Raw genomic sequence first — 21021 nt, 5'->3', positions numbered from 1 at the left:
AGAGAAAAGAGGAGAGACATCACTTCATGATGAAGTTGCTTGGCGGAATTACCTTGTTATTAGCAATAGCTGTTGCCTTTTACATCTACATCCCATTGCCTAGGACAATCTCAGAACCATGGAAACTGATGGTGTTGGATGCCACGTTCCGGGGAGTTGTGATGATGGTAAGTAGCACACTGTAAACAGTACACCAGGTGAATTGAAAAAAGGATGATTTTGATTGGCTGGAAAGCTTTTATATTCTATTCTAAACTGAAATAGCATGGCTATGTTTCCTAACTTGGAGGTCATATGTCTTTCTAACAAAATCAAAATAACAATAATAAAGGTTTATTTTTGATTTGTCATTAAACTTAAGTGAAACTTAACTTATTGTTACATTTAGTACATAAAATCTGACCAGAGCTAATAAAATTACATTGAAAAAACAACATAAAACCTGACAGACAACATCCATTATTAGCTATTAATAGAGGACCATCTGTTTTTGAAGAGATGTGTTAAAGAATGACCTTGATTTGCCTGTTCGGATGAACTTTGTCCAACTTGGCAACACAATAGATAATACCCAAGGGCAGGATGAAATGTTCCCTATTCACTGTCTTCATGAACTTTTCTCTCTTTTTCAATGCCTTGACATTTGTTCTCCTTGTGAATGTACCAAAAAATATCATGCAAACTGCGTTTCAAAACCATAATGAGGGGAACGGTTAGTTCACTGATTACTGACCCTGTTGTTTTGTAGGGAGATGTTGCTCACTCACTGGGTTTGAGCCATAGAGTCCACATTATCAACTCTGCCATTGTCAATTTTGAGAGTCTGGTGCCGATCACAAACCAAGAGATCCAGATTGAAGATATCCTGTTTGATGGAGTCCATGTACGTGTATACCAGCCTCCTGGACAGGACGGAAAGCTGAGGAGAGCAGTTATGTTCATTCATGGAGGTGGATGGGCCTTGGGCACTCCAAGTATGTCCAAGAGTTTCCTTATGAATCATTATATACGTTTCGTAACGAATCAGGTAGCAGGACTCTCTCTGTCCTGTTGTTGCATTCACGGGATTATGCGTGAGTTGTGTTTTCATGTGACTGCTTTATCTGCCATCAGAGTTGGGGTCATATGACAGTCTCTGCAGACAGATGGCAGCTGATCTGGATGCAGTGGTTGTGACTGTGGAGTGAGTATATACTTTTATTCGAATGGGAAGAGAAAATTCATCTGTGGTTTTGATCAGTCTTGCTGAGGGTTGATTTTGTGCAGTTATCGCATGGCTCCTGATGTGCACTTCCCAGTGCAGTATGACGAGTGTGTGAGGGCCGCTAAGCAGTTCCTGAGGCCAGAAGTGCTGGAGAAGTATTCGGTCGATCCAGAGCGAGTAGCAGTGTGTGGAGACAGTGCTGGAGGAAACCTGGCCGCCGCAGTGGCTCAGCGGGTACACTTCTGCTTTATTACTCAATTACTTGATTCCTTATGATGTAATATTGTAATATCCTTTCATCACATGTGTCTTTTAAGGTCATATTTTGTTAAAGAGATGGTTCTCCTAAAAATGATAATTCTGTCGAGATTTACTCACCCTCATGTTGTTTCAAACCTGTATAATTGTATTTCTTTTGTGGAACACAAAAGGAAGTTTAAAGAATAGTTCTGTACACTCTCTTCATGCAAATACAATGAATAGGGACTGGAGCTTTAAGCTTCAAAATCTGCAAAAACACCTCAAATATCATAACAGTACTCAATGTTTGTGTGCTTTATTCCATGGCATCCAAAGCCATAAGACAGCTTTGCGTAGAAAATGATTCATTCTGTTAACCACTGTGACATGATCATTAAAAAATAGATCAGTGAAAAAATCGGTATTTAGATTTATTAGACAGATCCAACTCAAAGCAAAGATTTATTCAGAACTTAATCACTATGCATTGAAAGTCTTAACATAAATTTGTTACAATTATGAGATAAAAAGTCAAATTACATGTAATTTTTATTACATGTCAATATCTCATAATGTCAACCTTATCTCATAATTGACCTAGTAACTCATAATTTCGACTTCATGTCATGATTAGACTTTATATCTAATAATTTAGACTTTTTGTCATGATTGTAACTTTTTATCTCATAATTGCCTTTTTTTTGGGTCAATTTCAACCTTTTATCTCATAATTTCAACATAGTATCTCATAATTGACCTTTTATGCCATAATTATTACTATAGTTCTTAATTTGGACATTTTATGATTTTATGATTTACCAAATAATGTTTTTTTCTTTTGTCTTTTGTGGTGGAAATGGGCTACATATAAAATATTTATACAGTTTTTAACAAATATTATAAGATTAAAATATTATATAGTTTTTGCATGAACCTTGAACTGTTGGAACCTGAACCTAGTCTTAAAATGTAGTTAGTGAGATGTGGTTATGTTAATCAACATTTTTTTTCTCTCTCACTAGATTGGAATAGACAACACTACTACTGTGAAATTCAAACTGCAGGTCTTGGTTTACCCAGTGCTTCAGGCGCTAGACTTCAACACAGCTTCCTATCAGCAGAACCACAATGTTCCCATCCTGTATCGTAGGCTAATGGCCCGTTTCTGGTTGGAGTACCTAGGTGCCGACCTTGACCTTGTGCACTCCCTTATGATAAACAACCACACAGCCCAAGACCAAAACCTGATGTCCTTGATCCATTCAAAGCTGGACTGGACCACTCTCCTCCCCAAACGACTGATAAAAAATTATAAGCCTGTGTTTCCAGTGATAGGCTCTCCAGGTATCGTAAAGGATATACCAGCGTTACTGGATGCCAGAGCTGCTCCGTTACTGGCAGAGGACAAGGTTTTGCGTATGGTGCCGCGTGCTTACATTATGACCGGTGAGCATGATGTTTTGAGGGATGATGGGATGATGTATGCCAGCAGGCTGGAACTGGCAGGGGTCTCTGTCACTAACGAACATTACGAAGATGGTTTTCATGGCTGTGTGAGCTTTGCTTTCTGGCCCTGCTACTTCTCTGTAGGAATAAGGGCAGTGCACAATTATATCGCTTGGCTTGACGAACATTTGTAGTTATATTTCAAATGTGTCTATTAGGGATTTCACACATTGTGATGCAATCTTTTGCAACACAACCGAGGATTTATATCGTACATTGAGTGAAGAAATGAAGTATTTGATGTTCTGCTATTTTAAAAGAACTGTATTATGGATTTCAAATAATGACTAACACATTTATGTGTATTTTTAAAAACTAATTTACTAAGAACCAAATGAGGAATTAGAAGAACCACAAAGGAATTTCTCTTGAACTGATACTGGGTTCAGACTCCATTAACATACACAAGTATATGCACACGTTATATTCAGCAGTTAAAGTGATTGTAAGATTCTTGTCGATTCAAATGATGCTAAAGTTGTTTTTGTGCTTGTCGTTACTAACACCTACTGCATTAACAAAAAACAGAACTCATATCACCATGCATTTCAATTGTGTTAGACTTTCACTCCAAAGACCTGAAATGAATTTGATCATACTCCTACTGTGAATAAAGTTGGAACATGTATTGAAGCTGCAATAAAAGTAAAAAAAAAAAAAAAAACTCGGCCTAGTTATTCTAGAAAAAAACTATAAATTTTTTGGCATTTCAAATCTTCTCACACTTTTGAACACTTAAAACAACAGCCTTTAGATTGACTGTTTTATGTTCCTTTCATAAACACAATAGAGTGTTTTATGACAAAAGTTGGAAGCAAATAAGTTCCGTTTCTTTTGGATAATTAAGGTCCTACATTCATATATCAAAATGATATATGATCAAAAAATCAAATATCAAAATGCATATTGTGGTGCAAGAACGATCAACTTTTCAGCAATTGTAAGATTAATAGCTGTAGGCTAATCATTCCCATTTAAATTATGAAATTGTCTTTAAAGCCAAATATTTGCATTTTGATGTTTGAATGAGAAGTACAGAACAGCTATTAATATGGTGTAACACTGTTGCCCTCTAGCGGTTAAGCCTGAATATGAAAGGTCTTATTAATCATATTTGCGCTGTATTATACAAAACACACACACAACACATGACGCAACACACTGTTTTGAAAAACAAGAAATAAAAAACTATAATTTATTTTTTGTTGCTTTCTGCTATTTTCATTATTTCATTGTGGCAGTGAATAAACCAGCAATAATAAGAGGTTCTCCAGTAATTCAAAAATCAAGAAACTGAAATCTGAGTTCAAGTAATGACCACTGAAAAGCAAAGAGAGGAATAAAACAACGCTACCAAACTATACGATTTGAAAATACAACGCAATATCCCACTAAGATCCAAGACTTAACTAGAAGATTTTTCAATATTTGGTCAAAGCCCTACTGATAAAGAGTTTTCAAGCATATTTAAGGATATGGATGAAGCACACTGTCTACCCTGCTTCATTACATAAGACATGAAACGCGCAGTGTAACAGTAAACAAGTTCACTGACCTTTCTCAACACATATTTCTAGTTTTGGTCCCTAGAACAGGCATCACAACACAACTAATCAGGAGTAAAGAGGCATGAATGGGTGCTAAAAGGTGCTCAGGCAAACGTTCAAAGAACATAACATCTTGAAATATTTGTTTACAGTTTGCATCAAAACAAATATGATGACTTTGTATGGGGAAAGGGTTTATAAGATCTAACATTTTGATTCTCATATTGCTTTAAAAATATCGCTGCCATGAATACATTCTCAGGAAACACACTGAACACTCTTACATTCACTTGTTTGAGAAATCTTTGTAGATACTGGACTGATGAAACAGTCAGCTCAGTCTGAACTAACAATGAACAATAGTGAGGATATAATGAATCAGTAACTTTCAAAGTTGGAGAAACATAGCTTTTGTGACATATTTGTGCTTCATCATCCTTACAAAACCGCCGACAAACATGGAATTGAAATGTCTTTCTTTCCAAGCTGGCACACGACAAATAAAAAGTGACACGGCACTATTTTCCATTTAGAAAAATAAGGAACCTATTCCACCTATTTAAACAATAATAATAGAATAACTCAATATCCTGGCCGGACACCCAAGAGGTGACGCAGGAAGTGACCACTATAGCAACCAGGACAGGTGTCTAAAACCCATTAACTAAGGACTAAGTGCTACATTTTCCACCATTAGTAAATTGTGATTTTATCTGACGTTAAACAGGCATTACAGATAGCTGTATATAATTTGACCTTCGATGAATGTTTAGAAGCAATATATTCATATATATTTAAAAATAAATTTGAAAAACCAATTTCACCACAGAATGTAAACACATTAATCACTGCTTTGGGACAGCTTATAATGAGCTATACGTGTTACCCAACAAACGTATCACACAAATACCTGCAAAACTCATTTTAAGGTTTGGGTCATTGAATATTTTAAAGAAAAACAACAGTCATTTATCAGATCCTAAGTTCATTGTGAATAAAACAGCCACACAAAGCGAACAGTTCCTTCAAAATAAAAACAAAATATGCCATAACACTCAGCTTCACAGTAACTTTCCATTACAGCAGTGTGTGTTTGTGTGTGATGGGAGAGGTTGGACATGAAAACTACAGACAAGAGTTTTGGCAAACAATTTCTGTTCGACATAAACCGGGAATTGATCATGGCTGAGAGAGAGAGAGATCAGTAGCAGGACAGCTATCAACAGTCGAAATGCATCTCGAGAGCATCTTCAAAACTCTGGTCCTCGTCTGCGCTGGACGTGAGGAAAGAGGCCATCGGGGAGCCTGCGGACAGACTGAGAACTCCTGCAGTGTTCGTGCCAGCGTTTCTGACAGAAATACTGGTGAGGTTGATTCCGAGAGTGAGTCTGGTTTGCTCCAGGGCTTTTTCGGGTACGGCGAAAGCCTCCAGCTTCTTCTCCCCGTTGGCCATGTATGAGTTCTGGCAGCCCCTGCAGATGCAGTCCAAACAGGCCTTACGGTTGGAGTAGCAGGGGCATCTTTGACCTCTGCAGGTAAGAACACTTGGATTCTGAGTGGCTCGTCCACACTTGCATCCTTTTTTCTCTTGCGTCTTTTTGTATACGACTTTAGGGGGCTGTCCTGGTTGTCCTGCTAAAACGCTAGCTGACAGCAGCCTGTCCCTCACCTTGGCCTTTGCCTTTGGGACGGCCACTTTAGACTTCACCTGAACTTTCTTATTACCTAGGTCTGTGTTTATCTGGATATTTTTAGTTGAATCCAGCACAGCCTTATTAACCTTCAAAACGCCTCCGTTAGTGAGCACGGCAGCAGGTGGGGAGGGCGCTTTGGGTTCAAATGCGGTTTTTGGCGGAGCTGTGGCTGCTACCGATGGACCCTGGATGAGGCTGGTGATGGGCAGAGGTTGGAGCATCTCGCTGTCGCTTTCAGAGCGAGAGCGCTTTCGGCTCGGGCGCACTTTTCTGTGGGCTGTGACGAGGCACGTTAGGCCTGTCTGAGGTTGTGGTGGGTGTCCTGGCGCAAGGGCGCCGCTGGTTTGGGACTGTAATGAGTTCTGACACGGCTCGGGTGTTGATTTAGTCTGTCCCCACACCTCCTTGCTCGTAATGTCAGGTTTAAGGTCCTCCTGGACGCTTGTGCTCTCCACACTGGGTTGCACCGATTCGGAGCTTGTCTCTTGACTAACTTTGCACTTTATGTTAACAGTGCAAGTACCCATGTGTAGTTCTGAGTCAGATTTCTGAGGTCTGTCAGCAGTGACAGGCTCAGGGGTCTCTAGTTCAGCTGGGATCTGCTTAGAGGGTTTGTCCGAGTCAGTCAAATTGACATCAGTAGAGTTTTGTGAGGAGTCCGTCTCTGTTTTGAGATTAGGAACATCCAAAGTGTCTTTGACAGGACTGAGGTCTTCTTGTTCCTGACTCACCCCCAACACCTCCTCCAGCATCTTCATGACCTCAGGGTAACCCTTGACCCCCGAGGCACTCTGCTCTGTTGTGACGCACACCGAGACACACTCGCAGAGATTCCTGTAGCAGTCGATCAGAATCTGGAGCTGTTTATTCTCCTCAAATTGCTCATAGTCTTTACACCAGCTGCACGATGGTTTCAATAACATTTTCTTGCCTTTACAACCCTTGCAAACATAGTGCTGGCAGGAGGAATTTTTTGGTGCAACTGGATCCTGAAGCAAATTCCCTACATAAAAAGTAAACAATAGATTAATTTAAAGCATTTATGCATAGCTAAATAACATCTTAGAATATTTAACTCTATAGAGTGCAACAGTCAAGTTTTGGAAGTAAAAAAAAAATCCTATTAATTTTCTCCATAGAAAAAATTATTAACAACTTATAAACCATTAAAAACAGACATACTGGGTGCTACTATCCCTATGCTCTCAAACGTCTTAATATATTTGTATGCATAATATGACTATTTAAAAAACAGTTTCTTAATATATAATCATCTCTAAATCAGTTTTATATTTTTCCATCGTTTTTATTTAATCACTATATCAGTTATATCAATGCTTCATGGGATTGTAGTCCGATTTTCAAATAATCTTTTCTTCAAACCAAATGTTGTAGCTGCTTGTTGGTTTGATTCATAACTCAAACTAAGATTTGTTAAAAATCGGTACGGAAAAATACTTGCAGGACCAAAGCTGCTGAAAAGTGGGCAGGCACTGTTGTAGCATAGTACCGGTCCTGAATGCTGGCGCATTAAATATCGCATGCGATTAATCGTGCAGCCCTAGTTGATACAGTGTTTCGCCATATCACTGCAAAGCGAAGATCGTTTTGTTGATGTTGTGTAGCAACTAGTGCTGTCAAACGATTCGTCGCGATTAATCGCATCTAAAATAAAGTTTTTTGTTTACATATTATATGTGTGTGCTGTGTACAGTATACAGTACACACATACAGTATATATCTTTAAAATAATTACATGCATATATTTATATTCATAAATGTATATTACATATAAACAATTAATATATAAACAACGTATTTATATATATTTAAATATATAAATGCATGTGTGTGCATTTATATATACATAATAAATATACACAACACATATATTATGTAAACAAAAACTTTTATTTTGGATGCTTATTTTTGGATTAAACACGATTAATCGTTGGACGGCAATTACGTTTAAATGAAAAACTGTGCTCAATATTTTATTACGAAGTAATAAAAGCAATAAGACACTCGAGGCTGTGCTGTACTGAGAACATATAAGCGTGTTGCTTATTATATTAACGCAAATTATATCGTGTGACTATATTCTAAACATAGCACGGCCTCTGGTACATAAAAGCACTTACCGCACACCAAGCAGGATAGGGAGTCTCTAAAGAAAGGCAGGACGTTAAACAGCCCTCCGTATGTGTCCGGGTCCTTCGGATCGCACTGCAGAAGAGAGCGGCACGCTGATACGTACAGCGCGGTGGCGTTCACCGGGTTCATCTCAGTGAGATCAGTCAACGGCAGGACGAGAGAAGCGGGCTGATCGGCTACTGACAGCGAGTCTTGCTCAGACCCCCAATACACAATAACTGTGAGAACACAATCAACCAGGCTTCACCCAACGCCTCAAACAAAGAGTGTAATTTGACATGACTCGCAAGCAGATGAGCGGCTTTGAGTCGTCTGCTTGTTAACATGTCAAAGCTTTGCTGGATATTGAGAAGATCCTCCAGACGGTCAGTCCGGTGATAATAAGCTGGTGTAGGCGATGTAACACAGGCTAGAGTCTGCTTTCCATGCGTCAGATCCCAAATGCCTCAGTAGAAAGAGCTTTTGTCATAAAGCGCACAGACACGAAGGACTGAACGATAAACAGCATTTTAGTGAGAGACACAACAGGCCTCGAGCTGTAACATTAACGTTACTGTCGGTGGCGCGAGCTCTGTGTATAAACGATCCACAAACACGCAAAAAAAAGTAAAAATCTTGAAATAGTCCACCATAGCGGTTGTTTTTTAAAGTTAAACTGAACAAATCACAATTCGCCTGGTTGCTAGTTCGCTAGCTAGCTAATATTGTCTGCACTTTTCTTCGTGTTGTTGAATAAGAGCGCTTTTATCTCCTCAACTACTGCGACAAACTCCCATTTGAGTGATATGTTTATGTAGCGTTCAACTGAATTCGCTACGCTACAAAATATTTACATACATTAGCCTATGCTGAGAGCCAGTTTCGTTGCTTATTATTCCTCTGTTAAATTTTGCATCCTGAGGAACAATACCAAACAAGCGTAAAAGAGCGCCTGGAATTACACGCGGCCTCCAGTGATTACTGCCCCCTAGTGTCTGACTGTATTGACCACACGCTACTGCGAGCAGAGGCTCTGTGCTGCATCTAGGCTACACTCTTGAGATAAATAATTACTTTCTCTCGTTAAATTACATAACATTTTGTAATAATAATCAATAAAAAACATCTAGCTAATTATGCTGTCGATGTCTGTTCTGCTTTTACGTCTCTCACTATGTTTGTATTTAAATTATTGTGACGACTCAAAAGACTAAAAAGATATATGTGTGTGTGTGTGTGTGTGTGTGTGTGTGTGTGTGTCTGTGTGTATACTTACTAACTGTTGGGAACTGTAGTTTATCATGGTTGACATTAGTATGGACTACATCTATCAAATTCGCTTAACTACACACATCTCTTCGGTGATTGGATCACTCACTCACGCCCGCTTCGCTAACCGAGTAGTGATTGGCTGTAAAAAGTAGGCGCTCGTTTGTGATTGGCTGAAGACAGCGTCAAGTTTTCCCATAGAATCCCGTGCCCTCAGTGTAGCAGTGATGGCGACCTACACGTTAATGCGAAGTAGCCTAGGACTATTACACGGGCTGAAATGTTCTTTTAAAAGTGTAGGTCAGATTCCGTACACTGGGGTACTTACCCAGTCGAAAGTTCTGCAAAATGCAAGATGCTATTCGGTCAGCCATCTGTCAGTGCAGGAGAGAATCGAGAAGAAACGAAAGGCAGCGCTTACAGGAGGAGGACAGCTGAGGATAGCTGCGCAGCACAAAAGGGTAAGTTCAGACAACTTTCTGGAGAATGAATGCAGCTAACATGACATGAGTGAAGCACAACAGTCTGAGAAGAGCTCTGAAATCCTGGGCGCAGGGTAAACTGACAGCGCGCGAGAGACTGGAGCTCCTGCTGGACCCCGACTCGTTTGTGGAGTATGACATGTTTGTGGAGCATCGCTGTTCTGACTTTGGCATGGAAGCAGATCATAATAAGGTATGAAACCTCCGCCTCTCAGCTCAAAGAATCTACATAACTGAATACAGAAACATTTCCATTTGGATATCATGAGTTAAGAAATAATACCGTTAAATGCCTTGCTCTCGAATGGGTGCAGATGCAACATCGTCTATTGCATTTTCTAGGTCCATCTATGAAAAGGACGTTTGCATAGAAGCAAAGTTTGACAAAGAGAGTTTCAAAGGTTAAAAAACATCTAGTTAAGCAAATATTTTTTTAAGCAATTAATTCTTAACCAGGAGACTGGGGCCCACTAGGGGGCGAACTTACAGAGTGGGGCCTAATCAGTCACTAATTTTGTAAAATTGCATGTGTCTTTTAAATGCACCTGTGTGTTCAGTACCCAGGAGACAGTGTAGTGACCGGACAGGGAAGGATCAATGGCAGACTGGTGTATGTTTTCAGCCAGGTATGATACTAGTTTTCGAATGTTGGTTTGCGGTAATTAAATGTTTTATTTTAATATCTCCGTTAGGCTTTCATGAGTGAAATGCTCTTCTGTTGTCAGGACTTCACAGTGTTTGGAGGCAGTTTATCAGGAGCTCACGCTCAGAAGGTCTGCAAGGTGAGGTTGGTTGCTGAGTGTTTTTTGGACCTGACTAAAGTAATTTTGTTTAAAACACAGGCATGATGCTGTCAAATAGTGAGATTTCTCACAAAACTTCTGCAATTGAATTCCTAGATCATGGACCAGGCAATGATGGTGGGAGCTCCAGTAATTGGTCTCAATGACTCCGGTGGAGCCCGCATTCAGGAAGGCGTCGAGTCCCTCGCAGGATATGCTGACATTTTCTTGGTAAACTGAATGATTTAACACCGCTATACATTTGATATATACACTTCCAAACAAAAGTTTGGGGTTGTTTTTTTAATTAAAAGTTTTTCTAAGTCCCTCACCAAGCCTGAATTTATGTGATCAAAAGTACAGTAATATAGTTAAATAATATTACAATTAAAATATTTAAAGGATATTTTCAATTGCAATTTATTACTGTGATGGCAAACCTGAAAACTGTAGTGCTGCATATAGAATATTTTTTTTGTGGAAACCGTGTTTTTTTTATTATTTGATGAATAGAAAATTCAAAAGAACAACATTTATTTGAAACAGAAATATTTTGTAACCAAAAATGTCTTTAAAAGTATTAATTTCTTTAAAATAAAAAAAAGATCTTACTGACCCCAAACATTTGAATGGTAGTGTACGCTACCAGTCAAAAGTTTTTGAACAGTAAGATTTGTAATGTTTTTAAAGAAGCCTTCTTTCTTCTGCTCACCAAGCCTGCATTTATTTGATCCAAAGTACAGCAAAAACAGTACAATTTAGAAATTATTTTACTACTTAAAATAAATGTTTTCTGTTTAATATATTTTAAAATGTAATTTATTCCTGTGATTGCTGAATTTTTAGCATCATTACTCCAGTCACATGATCCTTCAGAAATCATTCTAATATTCTGATTTGCTGCTCAAAAAACTATTATTATTATTATTATTGAAAACACCCGAGTAGAATTTTTTCAGATTTCTTTGATGAATAGAAAGTTCTGAAGAACAGCATTTATCTGAAATAGAAATCTTTTGTAACATTCTAAATGTCTTTTTCATCACTTTTGATAAATTTAATGCATCCTTGCTAAATAAAAGTATTAATTTCTTTCCCAAAAAACATACTGACTCCAAGCTTTTGAATGGAATAGTGTATAATTCCATTATATGGAAAAAGTCATACATGACACTGTGACGAGTGGGGCGGGGCCGAGAGCCGTGGGAACGGAGCGAGGCCGGTGGAGTAATTGATAATGAGCGACACCTGCACCACTCACCGGTCTCGAGTCCCACGGAGGAGCCTCGGAAGGATAAAAAGGAGGAGTGACGACAGTGAAAGACGAGAGAGGACCAGGCCTGGACTTTATTTTGTGTTTTGGTTTTGTTTGTGCGCGACAGACACCAATTCCTAAAAAACCTGGTGCTAGAGCAAATAATGATCTTCGTCCTGTGGCTTTGACTTCAAATGTCATGAAGTGTTTTGAGAAATTTGTAATCTCATTGCTGGGAAAAGAAGTAGAGCCACTATTAGACACCTGTCAGTTTGCCTATAGGCAGAACAGGAGTACTGAGGATGCTGTTCTTAGCATTGTTCATCTTGTGTCTAAGCATCTTGAGAACACTAAAGCCTATGCTCGTATTTTATTTGTTGATTTTAGTTCAGCATTTAATACAGTGCAGACACATTTGCTTTTAGAGAAGCTGTATGGCATGAGTGTCAGTACCCTTTTAATCAAATGGTTTTATTCTTTTTTAAGTAACAGAACTCAGCAGGTTAGGGTCAATGGGACACTTTCTGAGGTCAGATATAGTAGCACAGGAGTGCCACAAGGTTGTGTTTCATCGCCTGTGCTTTTTGCTTTATACACGAATGACTGCAGGAGCACATATATTAATAATTATATTATGAAATATGCTGATGACACTGTCATTTTGAGTCTCTTACACAAAGATATGGACCTATCATCCTACCACAGTGAAATAGATACTTTCATTCAGTGGTGTGACAAGAACTGTCTTGTGCTAAATGTAAATAAGACACAAGAAATGGTCCTTGACCCAAGAAGTGTATCTGAACACAAGCCTATGATCATTAAAGACACAGTGATACAGCAAGTGTAACATTCTAAATGTCTTTTTCATCACTTTTGATAAATTTAATGCATCCTTGCTAAATAAAAGTATTAATTTCTTTCCCAAAAAACATACTGACTCCAAGCTTTTGAATGGAATAGTGTATAATTCCATTATATGGAAAAAGTCATACATGACACTGTGACGAGTGGGGCGGGGCCGAGAGCCGTGGGAACGGAGCGAGGCCGGTGGAGTAATTGATAATGAGCGACACCTGCACCACTCACCGGTCTCGAGTCCCACGGAGGAGCCTCGGAAGGATAAAAAGGAGGAGTGACGACAGTGAAAGACGAGAGAGGACCAGGCCTGGACTTTATTTTGTGTTTTGGTTTTGTTTGTGCGCGACAGACACCAATTCCTAAAAAACCTGGTGCTAGAGCAAATAATGATCTTCGTCCTGTGGCTTTGACTTCAAATGTCATGAAGTGTTTTGAGAAATTTGTAATCTCATTGCTGGGAAAAGAAGTAGAGCCACTATTAGACACCTGTCAGTTTGCCTATAGGCAGAACAGGAGTCCTGAGTATGCTGTTCTTAGCATTGTTTATCTTGTGTCTAAGCATCTTGAGAACACTAAAGCCTATGCTCGTATTTTATTTGTTGATTTTAGTTCAGCATTTAATACAGTGCTGACACATTTGCTTTTAGAGAAGCTGTATGGCATGGGTGTCAGCTCTGTGGAAGCTCTGTGTTTAATCAAATGGTTTTATTCTTTTTTAAGTAACAGAACTCAGCAGGTTAGGGTCAATGGGACACTTTCTGAGGTCAGATATAGTAGCACAGGAGTGCCACAAGGTTGTGTTTCATCGCCTGTGCTTTTTGCTTTATACACGAATGACTGCAGGAGCACATATATTAATAATTATATTATGAAATATGCTGATGACACTGTCATTTTGAGTCTCTTACACAAAGATATGGACCTATCATCCTACCACAGTGAAATAGATACTTTCATTCAGTGGTGTGACAAGAACTGTCTTGTGCTAAATGTAAATAAGACACAAGAAATGGTCCTTGACCCAAGAAGTGTATCTGAACACAAGCCTGTGATCATTAAAGACACAGTGATACAGCAAGTGACATCTTACAGATACCTGGGGTTTTATATGGACAATGTTCTTTGTTGGAAGACACACATTGACAGTCTGTGCACACGACTACAACAGAGGCTTTATTTTTTAAGAAGGCTGAGACTGTATGGGGTGGGTAGCAATATCTTGCTTGTTTTTTACCAAGCCACGCTTGAAAGTCTTATTCGCTACGGAATTACAGTCTGGTTTGGAAACTTGTCTGTTCAACTGAAAAACACACTGGCTCATATTCACAAAACCGCTATGAAAATCATAGGAATAAAACAATATGAGCCCATACAGACTTTATATGAACAGGCAGTGATGAGAAGAGCAATAAGTATCCGTACTGATTCCAAACATCCTCTTTTCAGCGAATACCAGTCATTACCATCGGGAAAGAGACTAAGAATGCCAATGTGTAAAACCAATAGACTGAAGCTTTCATTTGTTCCTGCCTCGATAAAAATGCTGAATTTTACCAAAAACAATGCCCATATAGCATATTAGCACTTTATTGTGTTTTGCACTGTATGTATTTTGCATTTTATACTTGTATATTGTTGTTGTTGTGTTTATTTGTATTTTTTTTTTATCTGTTTTATTTATTGTTTTTGTCTGTTCAGAACAACACTGTAGCACTTTGCCCAAGACAAATTTCCTTTCGGGGACAAATAAAGATTATCCTTATCTTAGCTTTTTATTTCAGATAAATGCTGATCTTTGGATCTTTCTATTCATCAAAGAATCCTGAAAATGTACTCAACTGTTTTAAATATTGATAATAATAAAAATAAGAAATGTTTCTTGAACAGCAAATCAGCATATTAGAATGATTTCTGGATCATGTGACACTGAAGAATGCAGTAATTATGCTGAAAATTTAGCTTTGATCACAGGAATAAATTGCATTTTAAAATATATTCAAATAGAAAGCACTAAGCAGTTATTTTAAATAGTAAAACATATTTCACAATATTACTGTTTTTGCTATATTTTGGATCACATAAATGCAGGCTTGGTGAGCAGAAGAGAATTCTTTAAAAACACTAAAAACCTTACTGTTCAAAAACTTTTGACTGGTAGTGTATATAATCCAGGACTAACTCTGGACAATGGGATTTGTTCTTCAGCGGAATGTGATGGCCTCAGGTGTAGTTCCTCAGATCTCTCTCATCATGGGCCCGTGTGCAGGTGGTGCCGTGTACTCGCCTGCTCTGACAGACTTCACTTTTATGGTGAAGGTACGAAAATACAAGTTAAGAGTATAAATACATATTGAATTAAATTTAGGTTACTTGTTCCCAGATGGCACACTGGTTTTTCATGAAATGGCCTGTGTTTGCAGGACACCTCCTATCTGTTTATCACAGGCCCAGATGTGGTAAAGTCTGTAACAAATGAGGATGTTACCCAGGAGGAGCTGGGTGGAGCAAAAACCCATACCACTGTGTCCGGTGGGTCTGTTTATTAAGCCTATGCTTACATCTGAATGTGTTTTGTGACAATGTTTGGAATTTAAAATTTTGTTCTCTAATCTGACTGAATATTTCCTTGGCTCACCAGTAATATAAAGAGATTTTGTTTTCCTTTAGGTGTTGCTCATCGGGCCTTTGAGAATGACATTGATGCCCTTCTGAACTTGCGAGACTTTTTTAACTTTCTCCCACTGAGCAACAAAGATCCAGCTCCGGTCACTGAGTGCCATGATCCTCGGTGAGAAACACACATTTGTACAATTATTTGTTTTTCTTTATCAGTCAAATTATCTTGGCTAGTGTTTTCAGTCATGAGGAATCATGTCAATTTATTTTTTCTCAGTGACCGGCTGGTTCCTGGTTTGGACACTATTGTTCCTTTTGAAAGCACAAAAGCCTATGACATGCTGGACATTGTTCATGGTGTATGTACATCTTTAGAGAACAAATGATTCAGATAGTCAGGTAAAAACTCATCACACAGTTCTTATGATTGTCATCTCACTCTTACAGATAGTAGATGAGAGAGAATTCTTCGAGATTATGCCCAACTACGCCAAAAATATTGTGGTGGGATTTGCCAGGATGAATGGTCGGACAGTAGGCATAGTGGGAAACCAGCCTAAAGTGGCATCTGGTGGGTGATTTATATTATATTATATAATCATAAGTTTGAGGTTATTAAGCATTGTTGTTTTAATAGTTTTATTCAGCAAAGACACATTAAATGTATCAAAAGTGACAGTAAAGACTTATAATTTTTTTTCCTAGTAAGTGCTACAGTATTGTATTACAGTAAGCTTTACTGTATTTATTTCTATTGTATTTAATAGTGCACTAAGCATAAGAGACTTCTTTCAGTAACATTAAAAAAAGTTTTTACCCCAACCTAAATGGTAATGGATATTATATATAAAATTTCATTACATTTCACAGTAGTTTTTAATTTTTGATGTAATTTTCCTTGTGTTTTCAGGCTGTTTGGACATAAATTCATCTGTTAAAGGGGCTCGCTTTGTTCGTTTCTGTGACGCCTTCAACATTCCCATCATCACATTTGTGGATGTGCCTGGATTCCTGCCAGGTGTCTAGAAACTTTCGTTATCCTAACCTTAACTTTGCTGGGTTTTTTTCTAATTAATTTTATCCTGAATTACCAGCACGTGTTTCCTTTTTAAATAAGACACGGAGAGAACACTCTGTTTCCACAGGCACAGCTCAGGAGTACGGAGGCATCATCAGACACGGAGCCAAACTGCTCTATGCTTTTGCAGAGGCCACCGTTCCAAAAATTACTGTCATCACCAGGAAGGTAGGAGGCAGAATGATGAGTATGTGTGTGTGTGTGGATGGTTCTAACGGTCTTGTATGCTGAATAATGTATGTTCTGTCTCCAGGCTTACGGAGGTGCTTATGATGTGATGAGTTCTAAACATCTGAGAGGAGACGTCAACTATGCCTGGCCAAGTGCTGAGGTTGCAGTGATGGGTGCAAAGGTAAACCTAAAGAAAAATGGGCTGAATCTAGTGACATGGCTAAATAAATATAGATATCAAAATTGGTCCCATCCCATATAAATTAATTTGTTCCAGCAGTCCCTAATAAAAGAGTCCCTGTAACCACGAGACTGCAAGGAGCAGTCGTGAGAGTGTTCAGAGAGCTCCTGCACACTAGCTTTAATCCAGTGCTGCTGCTGATATACACTTACACTGCAGCAATGATCACTATGCTTGGCTCTCGTTGGTGATTATGCTGCTTGAGAATGTCCTTCTACTCGTTTCATTTCTACACTGGAGTTGAGTAACAGGTGCTGCTGACTTAGAGTTTGGATAGCACCGGATCATATCACATGTTGACTGTTTAAAGTACAAACTATAAATATTTCTGCTGGGTGTCCAATAGTGACACTAAAGCAACAATGATGCACATTGATTTTCCAGTGATGAATTAGCCTTATATTTTATATTTTAACGTATAAATACACACACACACACACACACACACAAATTTGGAGTCATTAAGATCATCACCAAGGCTACATTTATTTAAAAATGGTAATATTAAAATTGTATTAATTTTAATTACCGTTTAACATTAAATTTTACAACATTACTGTTCTTTATCTGTATGAATATATTAAAAAAAGTAATATTTTTGTGTTGTGATGGCAAAGCTGAATTTTCAGCATCATTACTATCACATGATCCTTCAGAAATCATTCTAATGTGCTGATTTGGTGCTCAAGAAACATTTATTATAATCCATGTTGAAAACGGTTGTGCTGCTTTTTGCAATTTTGTGTACACCTGGATCATTTTTTCCAGGTTTGCTTGAAAGTACATTTGAAAAATATCTTTTGTAACAAATGACATTTACTGTCACTTTTGATCAACAAGTAATGTAGTGTATCAGTTTCCACAAAAATACAGTATCAAGCAGCAAAAGCGGTTTTCAACATTCATAGTTAATAATAAGAAATGTTTGTTGAATACCAAACATAGTACCATATTGCAATGATTTCTGAAGGATAATTTTCAAAGCTGAAAACTCAGCTCTTGACACCATAGGAATAAATTACATTATAAAATATATTATAGAAAACAGTTATTTGAAATTGTAATAATATTTCAAAACATTACTGTTTTTAATCATATATTTTGTAGCCTTGGTGAGAGGCTGTTTTCAAAAACAAATCTTAACCTTTGAACAGAATATATTTTTAATAATTTATGATTTTAAACAAAAATAATTCATCCAGTGTTCACAATAGCTGGACAAATCATGGAAATTGAAAGTGTGAAACCCTATAATATTTCTGAAATGTGCTATATAGTAATACATATTTAAATTTTTTAAGGGTGCTGTTCAAATCATCTTCAGAGGGAAGGAGAATCAAGCCGAGGCTGAAGCTGAATATGTGGAGAAGTTTGCCAATCCCTTCCCTGCTGCTGTCAGAGGTGCATCACCAGACACAAAACACATTCATCTTCACAGCGCTTGCTCAACATGTTTATCCCAAACTGTGCTTGCGGTACAAGTGTGCTCGCTTCTGCTGCTATTTGTGTATTATTGCTAAATAATAATTCATGTATTTCACAGGCTTTGTGGATGACATCATTCAGCCCTCGACCACACGCAAGAGGATCTGTAGAGACCTTGAGGTGCTCGCCAGCAAGAAACAGACCAACCCCTGGAAAAAACATGCCAACATTCCCTTATAAATCTCATCTCAACACTAATTTTATAGCATTTTATGACAATATCTGTGGTTAGACTGGAGAGAATGGCATGTTTTTCCACATGGTTCGTTGTGCCTTATTCCCACTCATATGCATTACACCACTATTTCAACATTCTCAAATCAATAAAACACTCCCACGGTTCATGATTACATATTTAATTTTTTTTTTCTGAAAAAGTGAGTTCACTGAAGAAAAGTTTTAGAACAGTTTTCCATTAAAAGGGAAAGTGGTACATCATTTCTAGGTTGTACAAAAGAAAACCATTATATATTGAAAATGTACAATTTACAGGTACACTAGCAAAACTAACCAGGGCTCAGGGTGGGGAATAATAATGATGATCATGGGAAACTCATGTTGTTGACAGTATAACATTTCACTTTTTGATAGCACAGGACTATAAAGCACTTAAACGGGCCTGACTCGACACACGGCACAGCAGCCTCTGCGGTTTCACCCGGACAAGAGCAACTGACGAAAACATTGCCGTATAGACGTTCCGCACAAATAAACCTCACCTCATTAGAACTAAATCTACTGGAAATAAAATACTGACCATTCAAATGCTTCTGCAAGCCAAAATACACAATATGTAGTGTAATGCTCCTTCAGGACAACTGTCACAGAGATTTTTGGCTTTCTGACAATATTAACTGCATTTTTAACACTGACCAAACGTTTCCCACCTTCCTTCATCATTTACCATAATTATGACCACTGAGTGTTTTATATGTAGATTTAGATTGATTGAAGATTGACCAACATGTATGATGCTTGTTGGTGGGAAGAATCCATTCATTGACCTGATAGTAAAAGCGACTTCATAATCTAACTGTACAGGGCATATAGAGAGTAGGATGGATAAACACAAATATGTACATCTTGAACATATAGGACCGTACATGCTTACATGATAAATTTGTACCACAATGTAAATCCCATCCAGTGCGATTCTAATGAGCTGACAAAGAACTTGTTCGAAAGAAAAATTCACCATATGTGACATGACTGGACTGCATCTGTTAAAATTACCTCCGGATGAATAAAAGCGTTTGATAAAAGAGGATGGTTGAGGGTTTGTGGAGAGTTTGCTCCAGAATCACTGAACCTGGACACCAGTGCTTCCGCTCTTATATGAATGTCTCTTCAGCCCTTTAATCACTTCAAACTCTTTTTCCATCTGTTGTGGCACCTCAGAACATGGGCATTGTGAAACCCTGGGGAAAAAATAACAGGTGATCATTTGTTGATAATTAGGGCTGCATGATTTGGGGGAAATGTCTAATTGTGATATTTCTGATTAAAGCTCCAGGGGGCCTCATTTATAAAATGTGCGTACGCACAGATTTGATCTTAGAGTGTGCGTATGCTAAAAACCACGGCAACGTTCATATTTATCGGTCTTTGACGTGGAAAAGTACTTACTGCCACGTCAGGGTCTGAGCAGGCGTACACACATTTCCTTGTGGCAAAGTCAGAGTACTGCAGCTATTTAAACATCTAAGCTGCAATAATAATAAAAGCGGTGTACGTTCAAGCACCGAATTCACCATAAACACAGATGCAGTGTAAGAGATTAATTGTACAGTGACTATAGTCAGATTTTTTATTATCGGGAGTTTTTGCGAGATTAAACTGACCTTTTTAGTAGCCTAATGTTGAGAGTTCTTTAGGCCTATTCGCTTTCTGTACACAGTTTATTCCATGTTTTTTTTTTTTAATTATTTTATTTTACAAGAGAACTTGCGAAGTCTTGATTTACTACTAATGCGTAAAATAGAAGAAAAAAAAATGCATAAACGCATCTCCGACTGTAGGCCTATGTCATGCAATAACGGTTTTAATGTATTCTATTCAATAACATTGTTAACTGTTTTTATTTATAACATCTGCTGCTTTGCTTCTGTGAAAATAAATAGACATCAGCCTTAAACTTAGTTTTTGTCATTTACATCAGTTATATTTGTATAAAATACACTATATATTTTTGTGTCAGTACATTAATGGCACATTTGAGCAGCATTAGTAAACTGTGTAAATATAAAAGAAATGCCAAATCACATTTTTCAGACCGGAGACCATAATCGTGTAATAATTTATTTTATTATCATATGAAACATCCAATTTTTCTTTCAATAATGTTTTTTTTTTTTTTTTTTAAGTTGTGCAAGAATTTCGTGATACTAAACTTTTTATTAGTTGTCATAGCAAGTGATTTTAAAAGTAGGATGGCTCACTTTTTATAAGATGACTGAA

General features: G+C 37.8%; 4 protein-coding genes across 4 annotated transcripts in view; 2 read left to right on the top strand and 2 right to left on the bottom strand.

The window, feature by feature from the left end:
• On the top strand, positions 1-3653 carry LOC107688490 (neutral cholesterol ester hydrolase 1-like). The gene is made up of 5 exons (XM_016486172.1): positions 1-167; positions 749-974; positions 1114-1183; positions 1267-1438; positions 2467-3653. Exons 1-5 carry the CDS (start codon positions 27-29, stop codon positions 3082-3084), a joined length of 1227 nt encoding a protein of 408 aa, XP_016341658.1. The 5' UTR covers positions 1-26; the 3' UTR covers positions 3085-3653.
• Positions 3654-4189: 536 nt separating this feature from the next.
• Positions 4190-9285, bottom strand: LOC107688489 (E3 ubiquitin-protein ligase MSL2-like). The gene is made up of 2 exons (XM_016486170.1): positions 8333-9285; positions 4190-7194 (listed from the first exon to the last, which is right to left on the bottom strand). The coding sequence occupies exons 1-2, from the start codon at positions 8472-8474 to the stop codon at positions 5717-5719; spliced, it is 1620 nt and encodes a 539-aa protein (XP_016341656.1). The 5' UTR covers positions 8475-9285; the 3' UTR covers positions 4190-5716.
• A 518-nt stretch (positions 9286-9803) lies between these two features.
• LOC107688488 (propionyl-CoA carboxylase beta chain, mitochondrial-like) lies at positions 9804-18911 on the top strand. Its single transcript, XM_016486169.1, has 15 exons — positions 9804-10054; positions 10149-10268; positions 10633-10701; positions 10801-10857; positions 10975-11088; positions 15179-15289; positions 15394-15502; positions 15641-15761; positions 15867-15948; positions 16037-16160; positions 16500-16607; positions 16735-16835; positions 16921-17019; positions 18381-18480; positions 18623-18911. Exons 1-15 carry the CDS (start codon positions 9821-9823, stop codon positions 18742-18744), a joined length of 1671 nt encoding a protein of 556 aa, XP_016341655.1. The 5' UTR covers positions 9804-9820; the 3' UTR covers positions 18745-18911.
• stag1a (STAG1 cohesin complex component a) overlaps positions 18891-21021 on the bottom strand; it is a 64587-nt gene continuing 62456 nt past the window's right edge. The window contains exon 34 of the mRNA XM_016486168.1: positions 18891-19982. Within this exon, the coding sequence (XP_016341654.1) occupies positions 19959-19982 (24 nt within the window). The 3' untranslated portion in view covers positions 18891-19958. The remainder of the gene's footprint in view (positions 19983-21021) is intronic.

The sequence above is a fragment of the Sinocyclocheilus anshuiensis genome, unplaced genomic scaffold, assembly GCF_001515605.1.
Source record: "Sinocyclocheilus anshuiensis isolate Anshui unplaced genomic scaffold, SAMN03320099.WGS_v1.1 scaffold329, whole genome shotgun sequence".
NCBI lineage: Eukaryota > Metazoa > Chordata > Actinopteri > Cypriniformes > Cyprinidae > Sinocyclocheilus > Sinocyclocheilus anshuiensis.
This window is presented reverse-complemented; position numbering and strand designations above follow the sequence as displayed.